An 18,247-nucleotide genomic window follows, 5' to 3' on the forward strand; every position below is an offset into this window, starting at 1 on the left:
TGGGATCAAGGATCAGATCTCATTGCACCATTAAATGAACATGTGACAGGGGCCTCAGTAAGGTCAGTTGTGGAGAACCTACATTTTTGACTTTTCATGACCTTTTTACAGGAGGCAGAATCTGGTTGGTTCCTTTTTTGCCCTCCTTGGCCACGTCCACACAAGTGAGACCATTTGTTTCCCTGGGGACAAGAAGCAGCAGCATACCTTGTGCCGCTGCTACTTGTCCTTGGCAAACACCTGTGCCACGTGCACTCCGACATGCAGCAGGTTATCCCAGGTGGTGCAGGGGAGACTGGAAGACTGGAAGACTGGGGCAGGGGAGACTGGGCCCTGAAGAAATAACCTCAGTATAAAATTGGGAGTTCTTCAGATAACTGTATAAAATTAGTTAGGAGAAAAGCTGTGATTTACAAAATATAAAACAATAGGAAATATGTCCTAAAGCCAGCAAGAGATAGGAACTTCAGAAGGAAAGCTCTCATTCTGCTGTTTGTTTATCTCTTTGTGACTGGGTATTTTGTTGCTCTGTATCTCATTTATTTGAGAGCTATGTGGCAATTAGTCACAGTGGGATGAGTAAGAACACAGTTTTTTCTGTTTGCTTGTTTCCATTTAATTAAATCACACTCTTAAAATAATGTTAATATCATTTTTTTGTATGTTCATTGCTTGCAAGTAATGCTTTAATAAGGTGCAACCTGTTCCCTTTAACAGGAAGCACTGGAGGTGTATTTATAAAGTAAGCAGTTAGAAACTATGGTAAGTATGCAATTTAGTTTCTGGAGGGTCTAAATGGAAGGAGACATTTTGAATTGGTCATACTTTCCAAATCATGTTCCCAGGGCATGAACAAGAGAATAAGCAAAAGTAAATTTGATGGTTGAATTATTTTCTTTACAATCCAAACTGGGGAGGAGGTGGTTAAGAAAGAAGCCTCTTTTTTAACGAGATGTTAAAAAAAAGAAAAAAAGTAAGGTTCCCAGAGTTCAGTGCACCATCATGGAAGGGGTAGATCTCCCAAAAAAGAACAAGAAAGTATGAAAGAAAATACGTTCCATTTTTCTGCAAGACAAAAGCAGAAGTTCAGGAATTAATGCATTAATTCCAAAAGTTCTGGACAAAAAAGGGAAGCAGTATATCCTGGTAGTAGATAGAAAGACTTTAACAATAAACTATCAGGGATGCATATACATTAAATAACCCAAATTAATTACTTTTGTATGCCAATGTTCCTTAGACCATGAAATGTTGAAAGGTGCTGTTATGCTGGGGACTGCTCACAGAAACAGCTGTATATGATAGTTGCTTTTCATCCAGGTTAAACAGAGAAACCATTATATGCCCTTTTATACTAACACTGTTGAAGTAATGAAAGAATACTGTCCAAGATCTAGCACAAAAACGTCTGGACATTGGTTGGGCCAGTTCATTGAAAGAGCTCTCTGGACTGATAAGAGACTGAACCTAACTGTAGAGGCGTGCTATTGCAGTGAAGCAGCAGAGACACCATACAAGCACACAGAAAGCAGCAAAGAAGCTCAAGAAATAAACAGAAAAGCACTTGGAGTGTGGCTCTAAGAAATGCTGAGAGAGAGCACTTTCAGGTAAGCCATGGCAAGAGAGGCTTGGAACAATGAACAAAGAAACTTCTGTCTGATTCTTACTTCTTCAAATCAACTAGTATGTGTTTTTTTGTAAATTAAACAGGATTACCTTAAAAAAAGCTCTGACTCATGGTCAACTGGTGCATCTTGAGTCGGGGGGGATGGAGCACCAGCAGGACATGACTGGGGATGTCCCACAGGGGCCAGCCAGTGTGTGTGCAGCAGCAGCAGTGAAAGTCCTGGCACTTCCGCATGTGGCGTGGCAGCAGCGGACCCAATTTAAGGGGGGGCACTCTTTATGCCCCCTTACCAGCTGGAGCACTCACTCTCGGAGGGGCACCAGTGCTCTCAGGGGGGGCATGTACCCCCCCCCAGTGCCCTCCGTACACATTGCTTATGCTCTGACTCCATCACCAGTTTCTTTTCTTTAACCCTCCACCCCAAAAATCAGCTAAAAGCTAAGACTAAAAGTGTCAACAATATTTTAAATTCCGAAATTAGCTCTTACAAAAAATGAAAGTGGTGGTGGGGGGAAGGTTTCTATACCACTTAGTTCCTCTGCCATCCTCTGTCCTCTCCTTCCACATCCTAGGAGAGTTTACAATGTTATCACTCTTTCATTTCCCATAGCTCTTCAAGGGCTTTCTCAAATGTCTCACCTCAGCTGCTTGAAGTCACAGAATGTCAAAAGAGACCATTAAATCACACACACACACACACACACACACACACACATTGTGTCCTTGGTTACCATTTTCTCACTACAAACTACAAATAATTCAACTGAAGTCAACGGTTTCCTAACTGTTCTTCCATGTTGGTGACTCAAATCAATTCATAACATAGTTTCTCCTCTCCCTGCAGTGAGTATCTCATAGTGCCTGAAGCTACTTACCATTGACTGGGTTCCTCGTGTGGAGGATGTGGTAACTGGAGTTATAGTGATGGTGCTTGTTACTTTACTTGCTCCTGACCTTGAGGATAGATTGTTCCTGGGGGAACGAAGGACAGTACCAGTCATAACCTCTTTTTCTGCTGCTACATTCATTGGTCTGACTGTTATCACAGGACTTGCACCCTCAGAAGTGGCACCAGGAGAGCGTTTGAACTGAGAACCTAAGTGGATGTGTATTTTGTTGTCTTCTGTGGTTATAATGTTGGCATTGGCATTGAACTTCCGGATTGGTGTCGGGACAGTTTGTTTTTCTGGTGTTACCTTGAAGACAGCCCTTCCCATGGTCATATCTTGTGATTCTGGAGAGACAGAGATTTTTGCTGGTGCTGCAGATGTAGATACTGTCATAATCTGAATGGGGGATGTGGGTCTATCCATAAAGGGAGTTCTCCCTCCCTCTGAGGACTTTTCTCTGGAGAAAGTAGTTATAGTAACAGGTGACATAGCACGCTCTGGACCCATTGTGCTCTCACTACTCTTTGCCTTTTGGGGTACAACATTTGGAGAGGGAATGATGGTAATCCGTGGTTTCTGATTTCCCAAGGTAGGGATGACTGTGGTACTTGAAAAGAATTCTTCAGATGTTGGACTGGTAATTTCCAAAGTAGCTGTACTGTTTTCATGATCTGGAGTCACCCTAATATGAAGAGGCTGTCCCTGTTTTGGTGAAAGTACAACCTCCCCAGGATGTTCTGGACTGCCATGTGTTCGTGTTCCTTTATCATGAGTTGTCTGGGGTCCATTTTCTCTCTTTCTCATCCATGGTATCCAAGATTTCCTCATTCCAAGCTCATTTGCTGCTGGGGGATACCTATCAAGCACAGATGAGCGCTCCATGGGTTTCTTCAGGCCTACCTGTCTCAGGTTACTCATGATATGATTTTCCTCTTGGAAGGATTTCCTTATGAACACAGCTGGAGTTTCTTCTTCTGCTGCTTCACTGCTTACTGCATCAGTTTGCACTCCAGTGGATGTCACAGGAACATCTACCATTCTTCTGCCATTTATACTTGGTCTCAGGGCACGGCTGTATCGCTTAGAAAGCTCTAACTCTCTTGTTAAGCTTAGGACCTCCTGCCCCATGCTTTTGTTCTTATTTTCTTCTTCCATAAACCGCTGCTGAAGAACTGAATAATCAACTTGGAGCTGGGAAAGCTGGTCTTCTTTGTTCATCAACTCATGAATTTTTTCCTTCAGAGCTTGCACTTCTGCTTTCAAATCTCTGCTTTTGGCCTCCTCTAACCGAAACCTGTGCCTCAGCTCTGCTTCCTGACTCACAGCTTCACCCTTCTCTATTGCTTTGTTTTTAGCAATCTGGAGCTTCATTTCCTCCAGTTGCTGAGACAGGAAGTTGGCTTTGTCCTGCTCAGTCTTAAATTTCTGCTCCAGCTGATCATACTCATCCTCTGTCTTCATCAAATCTCCTTCAACCACTTCCAGTTGCTTGAGACGGTTTTTAAGTCTTTCAATTTCAATGGTTAGTTCCTTAATCTTGTTATCCTCATGGCAAGTTTGTTCTAGTCCTTTTCTGGCTCGACCTCTTGCTATTTCTCTTTCTACTTCCTCTATACCATCAATTCTCTTCTGCAGCAGATCAACTCTACAATTCAGTTCAGAGGATTTTTCTTCTTCATTTTTCAGTTTGCTGATTAACTCATCTCTTTCCTTTGTCAAATTGGACACTTTTTCCTCCATTTCAGACTTCAGTTTCAAAAATTTCTTACTTTCCTCTATCAGTTTCTCAGTCACATCCATAACTTTGCCTTGTTCCACCTTAAAATTCTTGTTCAGACCTTCAACTTTTTTTTCTTCTTGTTTTATTTTTTCCATCATATTTTTTCTTTCATCAACCAGCATGACAGTAAATGACTTCAGCTTTGTAAGGTCATCTTTTAAGCTTAACTCAGCCTTTTCCAATCTACTTTCTGAAGATTCCAAGTCTTTCACTCGAGTCTTCATTGTATCTAGCTCCATTATTAAGTCTTTGGTTGAATTTTTTTCTTTCTCTAGGTTTAAATGCAGCTGGGTACAATCAGACTTGCTTTTACTGAAAGCCTCCTCCAGCTTTTCCAGTTCTGACATTCTCTTTTGCAATTTTTCCACTTCAAGTTTCAACTCTTTGCTATGGTGTTCTTCCTCTTGCAGTTTCTTCTTCAGTTCTCTGCACTGGGATTCAGTTTTTGTGATCTCCTCATCTTTGCCTTCCATTTCAAGCACACGCTTGCGAAGGTTCTCCACCTCGGCCATCAAGCTAGAGTTCCCACATTCCCCTTTTGCTATTTTATCTCTTAATTCCTGTAGTTCTTCTTCAGATTTTTGAAGGTTTTTGTTGGCTTCTTCCAGCTCTTCTATTCTACGAGTCAAACCAACCAACTTAAGCCTGAGCTGTCTATTATGTGATTCTTGATTAGCCAGTTTAGCAGTCATCTCCTCATTTTCTTGAGAAAATGTTGATGTCTTGTGTTCAAGTTCTGCTTCTAACTTCATCAGTTTTTGTCCATCTTCTTTTGTTTTTGAACTAATAACTTTAAGCTTTTCTTCTTCTTCTTTTAGTTTTTGAGTAAGATCCTGTATTTTCTGACTTTGCTGACCAAGCTGTTCAATATGCATTTGTCTTTCATCCACCAGCATGAGTGCAAATGATTTGAGTTTAACTAATTCTTCTCTTAATTTATTGAGTCTCTTTGTATATTCTTTCTCCTTCCGGGCTTGATAGATCTTTTCCTGTTCAAGAAGCTTCTTTAACCTGAAAAAGAATAAATGTATTATACCAGTGCATTTTTCACCGTTAGTTTTCCATTTTTATTAGTACCCAAAATAGTCTTTCAACACATTGTTCCAAGTAAGACATTTTCCCAAAGCACAACTCCTTAAGCTAGACGTTTACAAAATATCATATAACATTAGTTACCATTCTGAAAGCTAGTGTAAAGTGTTAAGATTTTATCTTTCAGCTGTTGTAAAGTACTGCATGGGTGTAATTAAATACATTAACAAATTCCTCTTTCATGCAGTACCATCTACTAGCAGAATATCTTATCTTCTACATGGACTACATGGATGCACAGATAACAAAGATATTAAAATACGGCTTTGAACTGAACTGTAGTTCAGTCAATGTAGTTGTCAATTAGGGTGACAGTGAAAGTGTAGTTACCCAAAAGGGCATGTATATGGCTTTCATATTCCAACCTGTTCTTTAAAGAGAGAAGTTCACCAGCTTGTTATACATATAAGAATGAATGAAATGACATCAGAAATGAAGCAAAAGTTTCAAGTAGCCATACTCTGGTGGATCACTGTTGGTTAAAAGTGAAATAGCTGAATGGCAGTACAGTATGCCAATGCTGGACTGGTCACCATCTAGACATCACACAGTAAGAATTTTTTGCAAAAGCAAATATGGTACCCTGGTGACTGTTATACTAGTTTTTTTTGTTCTCAGTTCCACAGAGTACACAGCTAGTCCTGTTCTGTTGACTGTAAGAGTTGGACTATTCAAAACTCTGAAAGCAGTTTAGCAGGCACTTTTTTACTTAACATCTAGCAACTAGAGGGCAGTTGTATTTCCCAGCATGTCACAGAATACAAAGGCTGATATATGAACTGAATCTATTATCAGAACGATTATTCAAAACTCTAGGTAAGCACTGATTATTTTTCTAGTTCTATTCATATAACTTTTCAAAGCAAAAATGAAGCACATTTGTAAATATTTTAGGTTTATGCTTTAAACCCAGCTTCCCCAAGAAGAGGAATGTTGAAAAATGGGAGAAAGGGTTCAGCAGTTAGGATAAGAAGAGAGTAGAAACACAAGAAACTGAATTTCTTGCTGGATCAGGAAGGAACGAAGCAGAGGGAACAGAAACAATGCAAATACATGATGCTGGAATATGAGAAGGGATGGAGAGAATTAGAAGCAGCAGGAGAAAAGAAAATACATGAAGAAATGGAGTAAATCTTGGTGTTGCTTGCTACACCTAAGAGATGTGGGGAAAATGAAGGTGAAAGAAGATGCAAATGAAGCATATAATAGGGTTAGGTGATTTTACACCCACACCTCCAGAAATGTAATATATATCATCCAAAGTACTGAATACCCTGATAGAAAATATATAGAAGAAACCAAACAACAACTGTGTACCAGAATGAACACACACTGAAAATCTATCAAAAACAAAAATACTTAATTACCTGTGTGTATATTGTGGCTGTATTGTGTGCTTGTACTGTGGCTGTATTGTGACGAGTACATCTCACAAAGACAACCTCTCTCTCCAGTCTCTCAGTTCTAATCCTCAAAGGGAATTTGCAAAACATCTTTCATAGACAAGCCTACAAACTTCACTTCATAGATGTACTGGGTACAAAAAAATCATGAACTAAATACAGACATTTGATTTATGGCACATTATAACCTGCCTGCCATCCAATAACCCCAGGTAACCTCTACATTTTCCCAGCTACATTCTATCACCAAGTCAACATTCCCCCCTTTTCCCACCCCCACCTACCTGTCTGGCACCTATTGTCTCTCATCCACTTTGATCTTCACTGCCATTCATTTGCATTTTCACAGATCTACATTTTGCATATTGGTTTCCATTCCACCCAGGATAGCACACAAAACACCAGCAGACTCTCCCTATGCCTGAAGAAGAGTGTTTGTGCCCAAAAGCTTACAAAGAACAATTTTTCTAACTATTTAGTTGGTCTAATAAAAGACATCACATCTACCCAAAGAACCTTGTCTGCATATACTAGGCTTATATGTTCTAGGATTTGTGCATAGAAAGGCACTGGCAACACTGAGAAACTTGCAATACAGAAGTTAAAGAATAGGAATTAATAGATCACTCAGAACCCTTATCAGGTCAGGAAAAAACAAAAGAACTATATCCCAGAATGCTTCCAGGCTTATTTTTCTAAAATGTTAATTTAAAATAGCCCCAATATCTGATCTACTAACATTTGGTCAAGATTCACATTCTTATGAATTTAACTCAGAACAAGTTGGTCTCACTTGCTGGATACAGATGTACAGGCACATGTGGTCTGTGGTGCTGCAAACCTCTTTGCAGCACCACAGACCACAATTTGCAGCGCTGGAGCAAAATTTGCTACCAGGTTTTCCCAGTAGCAAAAAAACCTGAGAAAAAAAAGGTGGCGCAAGGCATGCCAAAGTGCCATGTGTTGTGTCAAATGTGGAGATAAGGGAGCAGGCAGGCCAGGACTGCCTGCTCCCCTGTATCCATGCGCTGTAGAGCCCCCATCTTGAGGCACCCTGTGCCCCAGCCAGCCTCTAGCAGTGCTACAGCATGCCTTGAGATGGGGACTCCATGCGCCTCAACCCAGGACTGTTTGCTGCCGTCTCGAGGCACTCTGTGCCCCAGCCAGTCAGCAAGCAGCTGGCTGGGGTGCAGCATGCCACGAGATGGGGGCTCCATGTACCTAAGCACTGAGTGTCTCCATGGAAGAGCCCCTGCACTGAGGTACACAGAGGCAGGGGACCAACCAACCAAGAGCTGCCTGCTCACCTGTCTCGAGGCACCAGAGAGAGGCTGGCTGGGGTGCAGGGCGCCTCGAGATGGGGGCTCCACAGCATGCGGTGACAGGACCCTGTGTCAGTGTTGCCAGCTCATGATTTTTGGTGCTGTTCTTAAAGTCTATGCTTTGGGAATGTGAAAAATGTAGCTCTTCCTTTTATATATATTTATATTTATGTGTGTACATATATATATATATATATAAGTAAAAGAAAGAGGTACATTTTTCACATTCCTGAAGTGCACACTTTAAGAACAATACCAAAAATCATGACTGTTGGCAGTACTGCCCCCACATGCCACTTCCTGGCTGGCTGGAGTACAGAATGCCTCCGCATGGGGGCTCCACATATAGTTTCTAAAGGTAATGTGAGTTTGGGGGTGACTACCTCTTGATTTTTGAATACTTGCAGTTAACCATACTGGATGCACACAACTTGTATGCGGCAGTTCCTGCAGGTTCTGGATGTAAACCTAGCAGTCTTCTAAACAGAGTGAGAACCAGTTCAGTCACAACCACAAGTCACTTCAAACTGAAGACGCTGCTAATAATATAGCTTCTTACAGGAAGAGTTCTTAATTGAGATAAAGCAAAACAGAAAAGTCAAGAATAAATAGGAGTCTACAGAAGTCAAGGCGGCAGCCGGTGGATTTCACAGGCAGGTCACAGGGCCAGCTGCCATATTCATGGGTTGATCATGGCAGTACCCTCCCCCTACCTCCGATTGGTTAAGGGGCCCTGATGGCCCTGTCCCTCATTGCTGATTGGCTGTGAGGGCTGTCCAGCATACAGCCCCACCCCTCACCACTGATTGGTTGTGAAGGCTGTCCATTATGTGGCCCCAGCCCTTGAAGCTGATTGGTGGAGAGGGGTGGGGCCACATGACAGACAGCACTCTCCACCAATCAGCAGCAAGGTACAGGAGCAGTGGGCTACCCTTCACTTGGGCAGACCCCTTCCCCCTATCCCCCTATTCCCCTGGCAGGTGGGGCTGGTGAAACACCTGCATTTTGTTTCGGTTTGGGATTTGGTGTTTAGGAAGGACACTGTTTTGTTTCAGTGTTTCGTAAGGCTGTCCGAAATGACTGTGTTTTGTTTTGTTTCAGAATCAGCATTTCAGGGGGACAGTGATTCATTTTGGTGTTTTGAATCACCCTCCCATTTCACTCCGGCTCAAACTGTTTTGGAGCTGTTTTGGAATTTCAGTGGTGTTTCAGCCATAGGCTATAATGGGGGATCACAAAACTGCCTATAACTTTGTCATTTCTTGCCTAATTCAGAGGAAATGTTCAGGGATGCTAGCCCCTTCTGAGGCCATGAAGTCTGCCAAGTTGCAAGGAGATAGGTGCAGGGATTTCTGAAAAACTGCACCTCAAACTGTTCAAAGCAAAACTAGTATCACTTGCCAGCAGCAGAATCTGGCACAGCCCTGCCACCCTTCCAGGGGGTGCAGGCCCCTGCATCTGCATGCAGGATGACAGCAGGCTTCCGCTCCTGGCTGGGGTCAGTGCCAGCACTGAGTTATTCCCAGTGCTCAGTGTGGGCTATGCTGGCCAGATTCGGGTGTTGGCGCTAGCCCCAGCCAGCAGCAGCAGCAGCAGCATGCTGTCATCCGCATGCTCTGCAGCTGGTTAATGCAGAGCTTTAAAAAAAAAAGTAAAAGCCCTGCACTCACCAGCTCTGGCAGCAGCAAATGGGACTTCTGAGGGCTTGTAGAAGATCCCCCCCACGCAGCACGGGGCAGCAGGGATCACCTTCCTCCCTCCCCTCCCCCCCGGCACCTGCACCATCATGTGGATGCAGTGCAGCCCAGCAGGATGCCAAGCACTGCCTGGGAGCTGGGGTGGATCCACCTGTCAGGGATCTGCCTGCAAGCTGGTGTGAATCTAACTTCTGGTCTGATTCTGCACCTCTCTGATCATTCCCCCAGCCCTTCCTGGGGGGCACTGCCTCTGGATCTGCCTGCAGGGTTTCAGCAGGCTGCTGCTGCTAACTGGGGAAATAGCCCAGAGCTGCCACCATCACCAGCTGCCAGCGGCAGCCTGCTGTCACCTAGCATCATCCAGGGGCTCCACCCCCTGGGAAGAGCTGGGGGAAATGATCAGAGAGCTGGTGTAAAGATCAGGAAGCCAGGGAATCAAACTGGGAGGTGGGGGAAGGGGAATGTTCAGGGACCTGAACATTTTCCCAGCCCCATGTTCAATTCCCCAGCACTGGTACTGGAAGGGACCTCAGGGACAGATTGTTGTCACTAGCCAGCTACAAATGTCAATATCAGAGCAGTCCTTTCTCCCCCTCCTTTCCCTGCAAGCCTGTCTCCAAAACTTTTTGGAAACATCTGAATCATTTCAGAAAATTTCCAAAACTTTTCAGATGGCCCTTTTCGTTTCAAAGCTGTTTCAGAGCCCTGTGTTTCATTTTAGTTTCAGTGTTTCAACTGTCAAAATGTCCAAATCTGAAACAAAATGCGTGCCAAAATTTCACACAGCCCTACTGGCAGGCTGTGCATCTGGCCTGTAGCACCATGAAGACTGATGGCTCCCTTTGGGGAGTCAGCATTTTATTTTCAGTAAGTTTTCTCTTCTTCACAGATTTCACAGACATTGCCCACTTTTGTGGGCAATGCTGGATTTTGTGATTTCCATGAAATCTGCAAAATCATGATTTTGGTAGGTCCCTAATGATGAGACACAGGACCTGGAGCCTTAGGTAAAAACTGGTGCTGCCATTGTTTTTCTAGGACTTTTCAGAGAGCTTGAACCTTTCACAAAAAGCAAAGCTATTTTAGAAAAAGTAGTATTACAGTACCTACATGTAGGAGTGAATTCATGAGTGTGAACTCTTTACAAGTGTAATACAGTCCTTGGGAGCATTTTACTCCATCTCAGTTCTTATACAGTAAAGTTAGATTACCTATAGTTTAAGCAGTGACCTTTCATGAAGTAATAAGCTTCTATTTCAGTATCCATGGAAACTTTTTTAAGCTCCATTTCTGTGGCAAATAGTGGGATAATCATATCAAGACTAGCTTGGGCCCAAATTATCAGAAATAATATACAACAATGTTTTGTTTTATGGTGCCATTAGCAGGGATCTGGGTTTTCTGTTCACCATGGAAAAATGTGGTAAAACCCAGATTTTCTCATTTTAAGAAGAAAACCCCACTTTTCACCAGTAAAGGAGAAAAATATGGGAAATAATGGGTTTGCCCTGCTAGCAGAGTTCCAGCCTGCAAGAGTCTGGAAGGAGGAAGGAGGGTGGTCAGACAGGGGATGCCACATGCATGTGCACATTCACACATGTACATGGCTGCCAGTCAGTCTAGAGAGTAGCTTCTGCAGGTAAGTCTGGCAGAGGGGACCTGGCATAGCAAGGCAGAGTGGGACTGGAGGGGAAGCTTGTTGCCACTGCTGGGAGTTCTGTGCCACCATGGCAAGGCACCCCCTGCCTGCCTAGCAGCAGCAGAGGCAGTGGCATGGAGGCAAGAGGCACCTCCCCATGGTGGTGCAGAGCACCCGGCAGCAGCAATGAGCTTCCCCATGTGATCCCACTCTGCCCTGCCATGCTGCGTCCTGCTGACTGAGCTGTGGAGGCCCTGGGGGAAGGGCAGCAGGGCAGCGAGCCCCAAGCCTGCAGTGGGCAGCCTGCATCCACCCACCTGCAACAGACTCCACTCTGGCCATGCCTCCCATGGGAGAAAGGGAGTTGGGCTCCATGCTCTGCTCTGCTGCAGCAGCCACCACCTCCCACAGGCAGCAGCCAGGCTTTGGGTGCTGCTGTGATGGGCAGGAGGCTACAGACCTGGGTCCCTGGCCACATAGCTCTGGCAGCTGGGGGACCCCTCCCTTCCCTGCTTTACCTTGTTTTTCTAATTTCTACCCATTTATATTTTCTCTGACATCCTGGCACATTTTTGTCTTCTCTCATTCTTGTTTTCCTAATCTCTTACTATTCCCTTTTTCACAGACAGCATCTTTTCTACCTTGTATTCTATCACTGTAACGTCTCCCTTTTCTTTCCCCTGCCTCCTCCCCCCTCCCTTCTCTGCCTTACCTTTTGTCTTTCTAAGAAAGTTTGCTAAGAACTGTTTTCCAACTACTCAGTTGATCTAATAAAAGGTATCACGTCTACTCAAAGAACCTTGCCTGCCTATAAATGTATATATTGGTGTTTCACTTTAATCACAGAAAAATGCAGATTTTGGGAGTTTAAATCAGAGAATCTGTGATTTTTAAACCAAGAAACCAGGATTCCTGGTCATTAGTGTGGTGGGCTTGCTGATAGAAGCACAGTTCGCTGGCTCAGATGGGCTTCAAGTGATTGGTGGGGCATTCCCACCAATCAGCTGATGGCAGGGGAGAGACTTGCCCCACCCCTACCCTGGGGCAAGGCGAAGAGCCAGACCTGAGGGGGAACTAATCCCCTCTCTCTCTGATTGGTCCGTTTGCAATCTCGGGGCAGAGCCCCCAGAGGGAATAAAAAGGCAGCATGCCCAGCACAGAGATGGCTGTGATAGGGGACAGAGAAGAGGGCAAAGAAGAGCTGGCCAATGGGGAGAAGCTGTTGCCCCTGAAGAGCCCAGAAGAGAATTGTTGAACAGGGAGCAGCAAGCGGCCACATTCCGTCAGCCCTGCTGCAAGGGGGCACAGCAAGTGGTGCAAGGAGTGTCCAACAGCGACCAAGACCCTGGGAGCTGCACAAGACAGTTCAGGTCTCCAACCCCTGGCATGAGGCCAGGCAGTTGGTGCACAGCCAGTGCACAGAGGGACTGAGAGGGACCAAGGCCCTGGGAGCTGCATGAGGTGGCTCAGGTCTCCAACCCCTGGCGCGAGGCCAGGCAGTCGGTGCACAGCCGGTGCATCGAGGGTCTAGGAGTGGACCAGGATCCAGGAGTTGCTTGAGGCAGCTTGGGTCTCTAATCCTTGGCATGAGGCCAGGAACATGGTGCACAGACAGTGCACATAAGGTCTGGGAGCGGACCAAGACCCCGGTGCTGCACAAGGCCAAACACACGGCACAGAAGGGCCATCAGTGCGCAGGATGGTGTACAGGGCCTAGAGAGGGCCCAGCCCAGAGAGAGCCATGAGTAGCTAGGGACTTCCCTGCTGAGGGAGGATACACCTCACCCGGGGAAACCAGCACAGATTCATCAGGCCCAGGGAGTTGTGAGTTGCCCTGGGAAGGGGGATTCCCACAGGGGAGGAGGGATCCCCCCCCAGCAGTTAGGGCTAGCACCCGGAGGGAAAGCACTGAAGGGAAAGGGCTCCTGGGGGTCTTGAGGGTTCCCCTTCATGGGCTATTCAAGCTGGGTAGCAGGGAGCCTGAAGAGCCCTCGGGATCTTTTCCCTCTCCTTATTTTTGGGGCATTGCCACTGCCCCAGGATGAGGACTGCTTTTTTTTTTCCTTTTAGAGATCCAGCTTTCTCATCTGATGTTTCTGTACCTCATATTTTGTGAATTTGCACCTCATGCTTTGTAGATTAGTATTTCACTAGAGTATAAGATTGAATGATGTTTACTAAGAACTTTGCTCCCCAGATCCCTCACCTGCATCCAGAGTATTTGCATAGAGTTGTATAGCTATTGCACATATGTTCCATGTTTTTTATATATATGTTCCATTTTTAACTCTTCCTATGTATTAATAAATTTGTATATAGTTAAATTCTTAAGATGTGTCCTGGGCTTTACTCTATAGGGGAAGGAGGAAACTGCTCGTAGTAAGCAATTTCACCCCACAGTGCACCTGCCCTGCTAACATTCCCTTCAACTGGAGAGGGGAGTACATAATTGGGTACTACCCAGGCTACATTAGTGAGCAAAAAAAAAGAAATCAGCTATGAGTCTTACTGTACAGTACTTCACACTCAATTGTAACACTGAAACTTCAGTAGATTCTAAGACGCCATCTTGCCCCTTATGAGATTTGTATCCAGCATTGACCTGGATCATGCTGTCACTCAGGCCTGTGACAGTACTCACTGTCACTCACTCAATGACTCACTGAGAAAACCTTCAGAGATTCAGAGCAGGTATGTCTCCATGCACTGTAAAGAAAAACTGTGCCCTGCATCATAAAGACAGTCAAAAAACCTGTATCTGGTGTTAAAATGATGTCATAGTTTTAGTAAAGCAATGAAAAAAATCAACTGAACAACAAAATAAAGAGCCAGATACAGAAAACTGTGTAGTTACAAATAGAAAGTTCTGTCCCACAAATTAAGGCCATGTTGTCTTATTCTTTCCAGAGTCGTGGAGACAAGTTTGAAAAATGATGTTCATCAATAGGAGTTTCAAGTGCTCAGTATCTTTGAGAGGCCAAAAAATCAGACCCCCTGTATCCTAAGTTCTTGGTAAAATGGGGGATAAGAAACACTTTTGGAAAGCACATTGAGATCAAAGTATTATTTTCTTTTCTTTATATTTTACCAGAAATTCCTATGTGAAGACTTACATGAAAATGTGTTTCTTCCATCACCTTCTGAATGTGACTATTCCAATTTGAGTTTCTATGCTCCCTGAGGAACTCATTATATTCAGAGATTATGCATTATCTTGATGACTGGAAATTAACTGCTCTCCAGTCATGGGTAAAATTAATGTTCTAGGGTCCAGGAGAGGATTTAAAAATCAATATGGATAATGAGAATATGCTCTGTAACAATGGATCAGATAGAAATAATAAGGGATGTACACTCTCATACTTCAGGTCATACACCAACCATCAAAAGACATTAACCAGTAAGAATAAATGTTCCAGAAGGGCAAGGTGGTACATAATTCTATCACAGAGGAAGATGCAATAATTGTTGAAGCATCTGGTACCAACCAATGTTAGGTCCTGGAGGCCAGTCTAGATGTAACACCCCTATTTCCTTCTGTGCACTAATGTGCTTTTCTTCTTGGTTGGTAGCAGTGGAAAAGGACGTAGAGAAGCTCTTGATTTCTTATATATTCATTCTTCAAATTTGTACTGGAAATGTCCCTCCTGCCAGACAGAATGGGGGACAGATGTGTGGCTGGACAGGGATAACGTTCCCCTTCCCATCTCAACATAACTGGGGCTAAGACTTCTGGTTGCATGAAGTCTTCATGGTATGGGAAAGACAAAGGAACAATTCTTTTCCAAGCTACCATCTCCCATGATGTTGGACTAGCTGTTGAGAGTGTAGAGGTTTCTGATTGGCTGCTATTGTTCAGTCTCTCCCAAGGTCTACCTTGATCCTTTGCTCAGAGTACCTTGTGTGCCAAGCATTGTGCGCCAAATATTTCTTATTGATTTTGATTGGCACTGGACTTTTCAGGGGTTTGGTTGTTCACTTTTTCAGGTTTGGAAAGCATTTTTTCCCACAAAGTAAAACTGTCCTTAATCACATAGGTTTTTTCCAACTTCCTGTCAGCAGCCAAAAGATCTGGTTGTTGTACCTGCATCTGTATTGCATCTGTACTTGCAGGAAGTTAGTATGATTTATGGCATGGACCCAGTTGGCACAAATGCCCTTCTTCAGGCATAGGGAGACTCTGCTGGTGTTATGTGTTCTCTAAGGTACATTATTTTTTAAATATAGGTATATTCGCACAGTCTTAGGCAAGGTACCTTGGAGAACATATAACACCAGTACAGTCTCCCTATGCCTGAAGAAGGGTGTTTGCACCTGAAAGCTTGCCAAAAAAACATTTTTCCAACTATTTAGTTGGTCTAATAAAATATATCACGTCTACCCAAAGAAACTTGCCTGCCTATATCCTTAGACCAATTTGGCTAAAATCAACAACCTAGTCTTTACGGTAAAATGCAACCAGAGATCCCACTCATCCAAGCCCCTAATACTTACATGAAGACAAAATAGGACATAGGCTGCTGGTCCTAAACCCTTTTAATATGGAGTAAGTGGCAAACTGCATTGAGAATCTCTAAACTGGCATCTCTGCTGAACTGGTTCTGCTGGTTCATCACAAGATTTAACTCTTCATTTAAAGCTAATTAATTTATTGCCTTGCAATAAATGTTTGCAGCCTTATTTTAGCTGCACATAGTGCCCTTTATCTTAGTTCTGCCCATATCAGTTTCAGTCACTGAGACACAAAGGAAGAAACTCACAGTGCCATTTTTCCAAAAAGAATTTATAGATTCATAGATTGAAAGGGGCTGGAAGGGATCTCACAATATCATTGAGTCCAGCCCCTCTGCACTAGGCAGGAAAGACAATTGGGATCAGGTGAAGTTAGCAAGGTGACCATCCAGTCTCCTCTTGAACATTTCCAGGGTAGGTGATTGCACGACCTCTGAAGGGAGTTTATTCCACAATCTGGACACCGTAACTGTGAAAAGGTTTTTCCTAGTGTTAAGCCTGAAACGGTCTTCCAGGAGTTTGTGGCCATTACTTCTGATTTTCCCCAAGGGCGCCCTATTGAACACTTATTTGCCAAGCTCTTGATGTAATCCCCTAACATAGGGCTAAACTGCTACCAAGTCCCATCTCAGCCTTCTCTTTTTTAGACTGAAGAGACCCAAGTCCCTCAGCCTTTCCTCATATGGCTTGCCTTGCAAGTCTCTGATCATATGGGTAGCTCTTCTCTGGACTCTCTCAGGCTTTTCCACATCTTTGTTGAAGTGCGGCACCCAGAACTAGATGCTGTACTCACCAATGCTGAGTAAAGTAGAAGAATCACTCCCTTGGTTTTGCCTGAGAGGCATCGGTTGATGCATGAGTATTATTTGTCCTGTTGACCACAGCATCGCACTGCCGGCTCATCTTCATACTATGGTCTATTATTACCTCTAGGGCCCTTTCAGCCGTGGTGCTAGTCAGTTTGGTGCCACTGAGCCAGTTATGTTGGGGGTTGTTCATCCCCAGATGGAGCACTTTACACTTCTCAGTGTTCTCAAACTTCATCTGGTTCTGATCCGTCCAACTTGCCAGCCTGGCCAGGTCCACCTGTATCTGCAGCCTATTTTCAAGTGCGATCACACTCCCTCAAAATCATAGAATCATAGAAGTCGGGTCGGAAGGGACCTTGTAGATCGTCAAGTCCGATCCCCCACCTGGGCAGGAGAAAAACAAAAAAACAAAAAACTGGACTCAAACGAGTCCAGCCAGGTAGGCATCAAGCCTCTTCTTAAAGATCCCCAGGGTAGGAGCCAGCACCACTTCCTTTGGAAGTTGGTTCCAGCTCCTAGCCGCCCTAACTGTGAAGTAGTTCTTGCGGATGTCTAATCTAAACCTACTCTCCAATAATTTGTGTCCATTGGTCCTTGTCATGCCAGGGGGCGCTAGGGGATGTCTCCCCTAAACCCTTCTGGTCCCCCCTAGTGAGTTTATAGACAGTCACCAGGTCCCCCCTCAGCCTTCTCTTGTGAAGGCTGAACAGGTTTAGGTCCCACAGTCTTTCAGTGTAGGGTCTGCCCTGTTGTCCCCAGATCATGCGGGTGGCCCTCCTCTGGACCCTTTCAATGTTGTCCACATCCCTCCTGAAATGGGGCGCACAGAACTGGATGCAGTACTCCAGCTGTGGCCTGACCAGTGTCGCATAGAGGGGGAGGATCACCTCCTTGCACAACAAGGTCCAGTTAGCCCTGCCAACCGAGACCTCGCATTGTCGGCCCATGTTCATCATGGAGTCAGTAATGACTCCAAGATCCCTTTCTGCCTCCGTGCTCTCTAGAAGGGAGTTTCCCATTCTGTTGCTGGTTTCTACTGCCTAAGTGCAGCACCCTGCACTTGTCAGTATTGAAACGCATACTGTTTATGTTAGCCCACTTCTGTAACCTATCCAGAACTTGCTGCAATCTTTCCCTCCCTACTAGCGTGCTCACCTCACCCCAAATTTTGGTATCATCAGTGAATTCAAACAGGTTGCATTTCACCCCATCGTCCAAATCGCTGATGAAGAAATTGAACGGCGCAGGCCCAAGGACCGAGCCCTGGGGGACTCTGCTGCCCACTTCCCCCCCAGGTTGAATATGACCCGTCCACCACCACCCTCTGAGTACGACCTTTGAGCCAATCTGCAATCCATCTGACTGTGTGGACATCAATGCCACAGCCGCCTAGTTTTTTAATGAGGATGGGGTGGGAGACAGTGTCAAAGGCCTTGCTGAAGTCTAGAAAGACTACGTCCATGGCAACACCTGCAT

General features: G+C 44.6%; 1 protein-coding gene across 10 annotated transcripts in view; it reads right to left on the reverse strand.

Annotated features, from left to right (window-relative positions):
* FILIP1 (filamin A interacting protein 1) overlaps positions 1-18,247 on the reverse strand; it is a 209,276-nt gene that overhangs the window by 21,815 nt on the left and 169,214 nt on the right. For all 10 annotated transcript variants that reach the window (XM_090035091.1, XM_090035080.1, XM_090035063.1 and 7 more), the window contains one exon: positions 2,503-5,308. In XM_090035091.1, coding sequence (XP_089891217.1) covers positions 2,503-5,308 — 2,806 coding nt within the window. The remainder of the gene's footprint in view (positions 1-2,502; positions 5,309-18,247) is intronic.

The sequence above is a fragment of the Crocodylus siamensis genome, chromosome 1, assembly GCF_052110815.1.
Source record: "Crocodylus siamensis isolate JL-2025a chromosome 1, ASM5211081v1, whole genome shotgun sequence".
Taxonomy (NCBI): domain Eukaryota; kingdom Metazoa; phylum Chordata; order Crocodylia; family Crocodylidae; genus Crocodylus; species Crocodylus siamensis.